This window comes from Mustela nivalis, assembly GCF_964662115.1.
Source record: "Mustela nivalis genome assembly, chromosome: 4".
Taxonomy (NCBI): Eukaryota; Metazoa; Chordata; class Mammalia; order Carnivora; family Mustelidae; genus Mustela; species Mustela nivalis.
Genome location: NC_139023.1, coordinates 12,926,698 through 12,936,155, shown reverse-complemented (window position 1 = coordinate 12,936,155; position 9,458 = coordinate 12,926,698). Strand labels below are relative to the sequence as shown.

Here is a 9,458-nt window from a genome sequence, read left to right as displayed (position 1 = left end):
TCTATACTAAATCTAGAGTAGATCTGAAATGCAGAAGGTGAAATAAGAAATGGTGGAACTTCTCAGGATCCTTGCAAAACATACCAGTCAGTGTTCCACCCACTGGTCCCTTCTCCCATCATTTCTTGCACAGTGCTGAGCCAAATCCGGTCTCTCGCAGACCCTTTTTCACATGCAATGACTGAATGAATTTTGGACCCAGGGTGGCTCTCTAAATCACATGAGATAATTGTACAGACCCCATCTGTGCATCATAGCATCAGTGACCCACAACTCAGAAAGCATAAAAGAAGAAAATTAAAGTGTGAAATATTACAGTTTTCTCTGCCAAACACATTTTGCCCCACAAACTCAAAATCTTAACTGACAAAATATAAAAAATCCCATGTTCCCATGCCTGTCGTTTGTATTTAGAGGACCATGAAAATGGGCATAGGATAAGGAACTACATTTAAAAAAAAAAAAATGTAAACAAGCTCAGTCCTAAAAGATTAACAACACAAAAAGTAGTAATAAAATTATCCTGTTAAGTGATTTTTAATCAAGTGGAGTTAACTCAATTCTGTCTTCTGGGGATGAAAATGGAAAGCAATAAACAAAAAAGGTGGAAGAAAACAGTGTGACCTTGATGACTCCTCCAAAGTCCATAATGACCGCATTGGTTCTTTTCATCCCCTGGTGACATTAATCTTCTGTTTATTTTGCTACTGTAATCCTATTCTAAGTTTACCAGAAGTTGCCCTTTCAAAGTTGGTCTATGCCTGTTCTTTCTCACCTTATGAAAAGTAAAGGAAAAAAAAAAGTGTTTGTGTGCGTGTGTGTGTGTGTGTGTGTGTGTGTACTGTTGGTGGTTAAATATCGAGTTGGGACTTCCTCTTTGAACAGTTGCTTTTTCCTCTCACACAGGAGATCTCATTTTGAGACTGGATAGAGCTGAAATCAAACGACATACTGAGAGGGTATGATGGCTAAGAACCCCCCGAAACCAGCGCCTCGCAGGATCTTCCAAGAAAGGTTAAAGATTACTGCTCTACCTTTGTATTTTGAAGGGTTTTTGTTAGTCAAGAGGTCAGAATACCAGGTAAGTCCATAGATGATAACGTTAAACTAGCGGTTTCTGTCTTAATATAAAAGTTATTTCATGGGGCGCCTGGGTGGCTCAGTGGGTTAAGCCGCTGCCTTCGGCTCAGGTCATGATCTCAGGGTCCTGGGATCGAGTCCCGCCTCGGGCTCTCTGCTCAGCGGGGGGCCTGCTTCCCTTCCTCTCTCTCTGTGATCTCTTCCCTTCCTCTCTCCTACTGTGATCTCTCTCTGTCAAATAAATAAATAAAATCTTTAAAAAAAAAGTTATTTCATGGTGATTTGATATGATGTGACAAGGTCCTCCTTGTTTCTGTTGCGATTAAACCTTCTTCCTTGAGCTAAGAAATATGATGTCAATTTTGCATAATTTAAAGACAATGTATGGCTTGAACACATACATGCATATATATTTGTGTTATATGTAATATAACGTTCTAGTGTTGTTACTAATGTAAAAAAAATTCAATAAAAGCCACATTTCCAAAGAATTTATTTAAATATTACAGATTTCAACTTAGAAGTTAAAATGTTTCCTGTATTGTTTTTTAATATTTTATTTATTTATTTGACAGACAGAGACACAAGTAGGCAGAGAGGCAGGCAAAAAGAGAAAGGGAAGCAGGCTCCCCGCTTCGCAGAGAGCCCCATGCGGGGCTCGATCCCAAGACCCCGGGATCATGACCCGAGCCGAAGGCAGAGGCCCCAACCCAGTGAGCCACCCAGGCACCCCTGTTTCCTGTATTTTTTCTGCAACTTTCTAGTATGCTTCCACAATGATGTGTACCATTAAGATAACATATTATGTCTGAAGCTAAGCTGTGTGCTTCTACTCTCAGTTATTTGAAGTTTACAAATAATGATAACATTATTTTTAATAGTTAACTTTTGTAAAAAAATTATGAAAATGATTAGCCCATACTATTAGCATTTTGCATAGTTCTATATTCTAAAAACATTAACATAGTGACTTGAAAAGCTAATATGTAGGTACAGTATGGGTAACATGTAAACTAAGCAACATAAATACATTTACTCTAAGAAAATGCAGAAAGCATTTCATATTTTTAAAATGTAAAAATAAAAACTTATAGTTAGTTAAAATTAGTTTTTATAATACTAATTATGGAGATTTGAAATTAAAGAAATAAACATGAAAGTCCTTGTTACTAACAAAAAGCAAAATAATTAAGTTAGGTCAAATTTTATGAAATTTTAATAGCAACAAAGTAGAAAAAATTAAGTGTTTCAAGGAATGTCATAAGAAATATAATGGTAATACGATATATTTTCTGAAGAGTTATTAATAGAAAAATTGTGTGTGTGAAAATATCTATAATAGCACATTCGGGGTTTTTTGCAAAGACATGGTAGTTTACATTCTGTTATGGGTGTTAAACATGTATTAGTAAATTTGGCAGCTACGTTAGAATATTTTTCCCTTCTTTATGCTTTCAAAGTGAATTCTATCTTGTTACAACAGGTTAGCCACATTGTTACACTTTGCCAGGAAACTGGAATTGGGAAAGCAAAACTTCTAATTTGTAATTTAAATTTGGTTATTCATTAAATATCTATCAAAGTATTTATAATAACTGTTCTAAAGGGTTTTTAAAAATATTTAAAGAAGGCATTCCACTGGTATGGTTAATAGAAAAAGGATTTTAGAGTCAGTAAAATATGTCTTTACCTAATGGTTTTGCCACTTAAACAGCTTGTGATCTTGTACAAGTTATTCTATCTCCTTGAAATTCAATTTTCTCAAACTATAAAATGGGAAAAATACAACTTGCCACACAAGGTAATATGTTTGGGGCACAACAGGTGCTCAATTAATTTATTCATTCAGGCAGCGTTTATTGTATGTCTCCTATGCACCAAGCATCATACTGATTTCTACAGAACATAAACAACATAAAGACCTTACTTTCCAGAGGCTTAGTTCATGGTTAGGAGGGATGACTCCATGACCTCATTGCTACTCTGCCTGTTCTTAGTATGCTTTGAAATGGAAAGACTAAAGTATAGGTATAAATATTTCTGATGAAATTGGGTTGTGTTTCCACTTGAATTCATAGCAACGTATCTTTTACTTGTGTGTCAAGGAGAAGAGACCAAGAGGACAACAATAATTTCGACTTACAGGGTGGTTTCAAGGATTAAAGAGATGTATAAAATACCTGGTTTACACTAAAGATTAGATTCATTCTCCTTCTATTTCATCGTCAAATTTTTCTTAACATAACATACTAATATCAGTTTTAAGTCTGTAAGTACAGTTGACCCTTAAACAGCATGGGTTTGAACTGCACAGGTCCAATCCACTTACACTTAGATTTTTTTAAAAAGATTTTATTTATTTATTTGACAGAAATCACAAGTAGGCAGAAAGAGGGAGAAGCAGGCTCCCTGCTGAGAAGAGAGCCCCATGTAGGACTCGATCCCAGGACCCTGAGATCATGACCTGAGTCAAAGGCAGAGGTTTAACCCACTGAGCCACCCTGGCGCCCAACATTTTCTTTTCTCTAGCTTATTTTATTATAAGGACAAAGTATATAATACATATAACATAGAAAGTATGTGTTAAATGACTATTTATGTTACTGGCAAGGTCTCTGGCCAACAGTGGGCATTTGAAGTTAAATTTTTATGGAGTCAACTGTGCAGGAGGGTCAGCATCCCTGATCTTCCCTGCGTTGTTCAAGGGTCAACTGTTAATATGGCTCAAAGGAGAGCCACAGGACTAGAGTACTAGAAAACAAAAGCTGAGAGAAAAAGCTAAGGAAAACAGTGGGCAAGCAGAAGTAAAGTGCCAGGGAAGCTTTGAAAGTGAGGGTGAGTCAGGGGTAATAAAAGGTTATCTTCAAAGAAAATGGGTTCGAAGAAGTTGGGGAGCTCTGCAGAGCATTCAGCTGGGGTCTTTGCTGAAGGAATTCAAAACATTTAACTAGAGAAAATATAACCGAGGAGTAACCTAGTCTTTAAGGAGATCACACATTTAGAGGTGTTTCTTAGCTGTTTGGTGACAGGGGCACTTTTAAGAATTTTAAGGAGTGGGGCTCCTGGATGGCTCATGGGTTAAGCCGCTGCCTTCTGCTCAGGTCATGATCTCAGGGTCCTGGGATCGAGTCCCATATCAAGCTCTCTGCTCAGTGGGGAGCCTGCTTCCCTCTCTCTCTGCCTGCCTCTCTGCCTACTTGTGATTTCTGTCTGTCAAATAAATAAATAAATCTTAAAAAAAAAATTTTAAGGAACTTTGCCCCTAGGAAAAGGTGCCAACAAATACCATTTTAAATGCAATTTCAGGAAGTCCTTGGATTCCAGGTCAAGAACCCATTAAAAATAGATAATTTCATGGAAAAGAGAATGTGGGAAGACTTACTTAAGCCACCTAGAATTTTGGATTGATCAGGAAGATTTATTTGATAATAAGAGGTATTAAGTGCCATGGCAGGACTCCAACGTAAACACAGTTCTTGCAAATGGGGAAAGTTCTCATTTTTCTGGAACTGCTTGAAAATAAGAGAAAGCTTGGGCAATAGCTCATCGTTTAATCAGTCTGTGATATGCTTAAATTAAAAACAGTGTGGGGGCGCCTGGGTGGCTCAGTGGGTTAAAGCCTCTGCTTTCTGGTCAGGTCATGATCTCTTGGTCCTGGGATCGAGTCCCGCATTGGGTTCTCTGCTCAGCAGGGAGCCTGCTTCCTCCTCTCTCTCTCTGGCTGCCTCTCTGCCTACCTGTGATCTCTGTCTGTCAAATAAATAAATAAAATCTTTAGAAAAAAAAACAGTGCGTATACTATATCTTATCAGCCTGAATATAAGAATGTGTTCAATGTATTTCATTCAAAATTGTGTTATTCAAAATTAATTTTTAAAATACTTACATATCTATGATATGTATAGATACATACCGAAGATATTGATTATGGAGATTGATATTTATAGATGACTCAGATTATACTGATAAGAGCTTATCAGAAACTAAATCAGGACTATGATCTCAGCATTCTGAATACAAGTTTGATCTGTTTGTAGCTGTGGTTGGAGTCCACAGGACCTACAGCTGTTTGTAATCTTTCTTTTCCTCCAGGCTGCCTTGACTATCAACTCAGTGCCTTTGTTCTTGCTTCTTCCTGTACTTAATAAACCCTCTTTAATCCTTTCCATGAATCTGTGTGTTTGTTTGCCAGTAAAACTCTTTTTTTTTTTTTAAGATTTTATTTAGAGCTGGGGAATGAGCAGAGGAGGCGAGAGAGGGACAAGGAGACTCTGTGCTAAGCACGGAGTCCTACACAGGGCTCCATCCCAAGACGCTGAGGTCACGATCTGAGCCGAAACCAAGAGTCAGACACTTAACCGACTGAGCCAGCCAGGCGCCTCAATCAGTAAAACTCTTATTTTTCCCCGATTATTTCTACTCAGTTCATATCATTCTCTCATGACTGAACACCTCTGTAATTTTTCTTAGAAGCACAGATGGATGTCTGTCTGTACATACAGAAAAAACTCAATAAACTTTGGCTGTGAGTGATTTTAGTTTTTCTATCTATAGTAGGTTAATACTCATGAGGCTAATTAAGAAGATGAACAGAGGGGTTTCAATTGCTTTTCTTTTCCTCCAAGAATCATAGAATCTCCAGTTTAGATCTGATCTTAGATGTCATACTCCAGTAAAACGATACAACCTGTTGTTAAGTTCTCCAGCTACAATGCCTGCATTCTGATACCTTCCCAGTCTCCATCACCCACATCCCAGTCCCAAAATACAGTGTAGCTTTGGCCGGCTGCTCATGTTGCAGAGGCTTACCACTAGAGCAGAATGTGAATGCCTTGAGAGAAGATACAATTTAAAAAAAGAAGCTCCTGTCCTCAAATTAGAATTGTTTTCCTACTCATCAAAAGTCAAACCTGAGGAAATTCAAGTATTTTTCAACACAGTGACTAGATGCTCTCATGGTTTTTACAGAACATCTGCCTGATCGTAGAGATACTAGCATATTAGATACTAGCATAGAGATATTAGCAACTTCTCAAGCCAAACATCTTTTTTTTTTTTTTTAAGATTTTTATTTATTTATTTGACAGAGAGAGATCACAAGTAGGCAGAGACTCAGGCAGAGAGATGGAAGGGGTAGCAGGCTCCCTGCTGAGCAGAGAACCCGATGCAGGGCTTGATCCCAGGACCCTGGAGTCATGACCTGAGCTGAAGGCAGAGGCCTCAACCCATTGAGCCACCCAGGCGCCTCTCCTATGCCCCTTTGAATGAGTCTTTGTTAATTTGTTCTTGGCGCAGGAGGCATTACATTATAGCCAGCTGTCAATTAGGAAGTAGGAGGGAGTGGAAAGACCACAGGTCCTGAACAAAGAAACTTGTGCCATGTTCCAGCTCTGCCCCCGGGGTAGATTGCTACAGTAATACGACCAATTTTTTCAAGCCTCTCTGTATGCCTTCCCATTTGAAATGGGACTTTTCTGCTCTTCCATAAAGAGATTGCATTTATTTTTCTACCTACCCCTTGAAATCTGGGCTGGGTCGCACTTGGGTAAACGTGACAGAAACAGATTACAAAGTACTCACCCACTGGGGCTTGCCCTCTCTTGTTCCTGGGAATCCTCCTGCCGGTATGTGAACAAGCCTAGGTTCCCTGACTGGAGCCAGGACCCTATGGAGTGAGACTCCAGTTTTCCAACACCAACAACCACTTCTCTGTTTCTCTGGACACCAAATGGGTGTTCAACAATTCAGCTTAATTCTGACACTACCCATCCAGACTTAGTGCAGACCCCATAGCTTATTTAAGGGCTCAGTCCTACAAGGCTGCCCTCCACTTCCATCACCAATTTTAAGTTCCAGGCCTCCCATAATCCTCACCAACTCACTGTAAATCAAGAGTGCTTGGGCGCCTGGGTGACTCGGTCGGTTAAATGTCTGACTCTTGATTTTGGCTCAGGCCATCATATCAGGGTTGTGAGATCAACCCCTGCATCAGGCTCCATTGTCAGTAGGAAGTCTGTCTGGGATTCTGTCTCTTCCTCTCCCTTAGCCTCTCCCCATGCTGGCATGCTCTCTCTCGCTCTCTAAAATAAATAAATATATATTTTTAAAGATTTAATTTATTTATTTGACAGAGAGAGAGAGAGAGAGAGAGATCACAAGTACACAGAGAGGCAGGCAGAGAGAGAGGAGGAAGCAGGCTCCCCGCTGAGCAGAGAACCCGACCTGGGGCTCGATCCCAGGACCCTGAGACCATTGACCCGAGCCAAAGGCAGAGGCATACCCCAGTGAGCCACCCAGGCGCCCCTAAATAAATAAATCTTGAGGAAAAAAAAGTTCCCATGACTCCCTCCTAAGATCTGATAATTTACTAGAATGGCCCATAGCTCTCAGGAAGACACTTTACTTTAATATTAAGTAAAGGATACAAAAGAACAGGCAGTTGACGAGTCCTGAGAGCAAGGTTGGGAAGCCCACCTGTTCCTATGGGTATTAAATTGGGCCGCACTACCCTCTTACCCTGTGAACGCTTTCACTAATTAGGAATCTCATCAAATCACAGCGTTCAAGAGTTTTTACGAAACTGAAATCTCCCAGCCCCCCCCATCCCCCCCCCCCCCCCCCCCCCCCCCGCCGAGGCTGGGGTGGGGCCGAAAGTTCCAATCCATTAATCAGTTGGTCTGGGGCCTGACCTACCCTGAAGCTCTCCAGGCATCCCAACCGATGTTATCTCATTTGTATAAATTCAGGTATTCTGTAAAGGGACTTATTATGAATAATAAAAGCACTCCTATCACTCAGGAAGTTCTGAGTTTTAGGATCTCTATGCCGGGAACTGGGGACAAAGACCAAATATATTGCTTCTTGTATCACTCTCAGCTCTGCATTCCCAGCTAAGACCCCAGGCAAGTGAGTGAGGCCACCCTAGAGCAGCCACAGGGAGGTATACCCAAAGAATCATCACCAGACACCGGATGAGGAGAAATAGAAAACGTTTGCTATTTTAATACGCTCAATTTTAGGGTGGGGTTTCACACAGTAAAGGATAACTAAAATAGCACTTTATCAGGAACGAAGAAGAAGGGGGGCAAAGTTCTACTAAGAAATTGAGAAAGATGGTCCTTGTAATTCGAAAACGAATTTAATTTTGAGCTTCCAAGGAGCCAAGGTAAATAAAAACAAGGTGGGTTATAGAGTTCCCATTATTTGAGAAAAGACATAAATAAATTCCGAAGAGGTGACAAACATTTTGCTGGTCAAAAAAAAGGATAAACAATATTTCAGTATTAAAGAGACACAAAATACCATTATATATACAAGTATCTTTACATTTTATAAGCACAAGAAAAAAATTTCATGTAATCCCCTACATTAACTCTCAATATGAGTTGAGATAATCCACATGTTATAAAAATTGAGCTTATTAAACCCTAAAGGAAGGAATGGTCATCCTGTTTATGAATTTGGAATTTTTAAAAACATACTTTTCGAAAGAGCTGGGTATGAAGGTTAGTCTTTAGATGCGGAAGGATTTTATTCTCAAGCACCCCCTTGTCATTCTTTTGTAATACAGCCAGTCTTCATATAAAATGTAAATTCCCCTTATATAAATGAAGTTTCACTTGAGTGAAATGAGACTAGGTCATCTAAATTTTTTTAAACTTAAAAAGTTGTATTTTTTTAAAATTTGTATTTCTATAGAACCCATAATAATGTGCATGTAGAAATAAGGAAATGTTCACCACGTGAATGAAATTCGGACTTCAAAATTTGGATTTGATGATGTTATATTATTTTTATGATTATGAACTGTTCACAGTGCCTTTATTTATATAAACATATACTATTTATTGAACCCAAACGGTGAGCCATGTACTCTAAGTGCTTTAGATTTATCAACCCATTCAATCCTTTCAGCTGCCCTGGAATGTAGATATTTAATGCTTGTCCTATCCTGGTCCCTTAAATGACCCCTCTTAGAGAGACAAACCTCCACTGAAACCTACATAAAATGTCAAGTGTCTTAAATCAATGGGGAACATTTTGAAAAATGATCTATTTAAACACACATCAAATTACATCCTTACCTCACATCTTATGCTAAAATAAATTTGTGAAGGATTTAATCAAGAGCTAAATGTAATATTAAGCCATAAAATTAGGTGATTTATCTCAAGATAAAGAAGAACCTTATATCAAACAGCAAAGAAGAAAGTTACAAAGAAAATTATTAAAAAGGAGTTGAATATACCAATGAAATAATGCTTATAATTTATTTCCCACAGGAATATAAACATTACTGGACAGAGCTGAGAGGAACTACACTTTTCTTTTATTCTGACAAAAAAAGTCCAACAGTGAGTAGTAAAACATATTCAGCT

General features: G+C 38.8%; 1 protein-coding gene across 3 annotated transcripts in view; it reads left to right on the top strand.

The window, feature by feature from the left end:
• Nucleotides 1–857: 857 nt before the first annotated feature.
• Nucleotides 858–9,458, top strand: part of STAP1 (signal transducing adaptor family member 1) — a 33,566-nt gene continuing 24,965 nt past the window's right edge. For 2 of the 3 annotated variants that reach the window (XM_082726385.1, XM_082726383.1), the window contains exons 1-2: nt 858–1,081; nt 9,363–9,434. In XM_082726385.1, coding sequence (XP_082582511.1) covers nt 962–1,081; nt 9,363–9,434 — 192 coding nt within the window. In that variant the 5' untranslated portion in view covers nt 858–961. The remainder of the gene's footprint in view (nt 1,082–9,362; nt 9,435–9,458) is intronic. The other variant, XM_082726384.1, reaches the window with a different exon arrangement.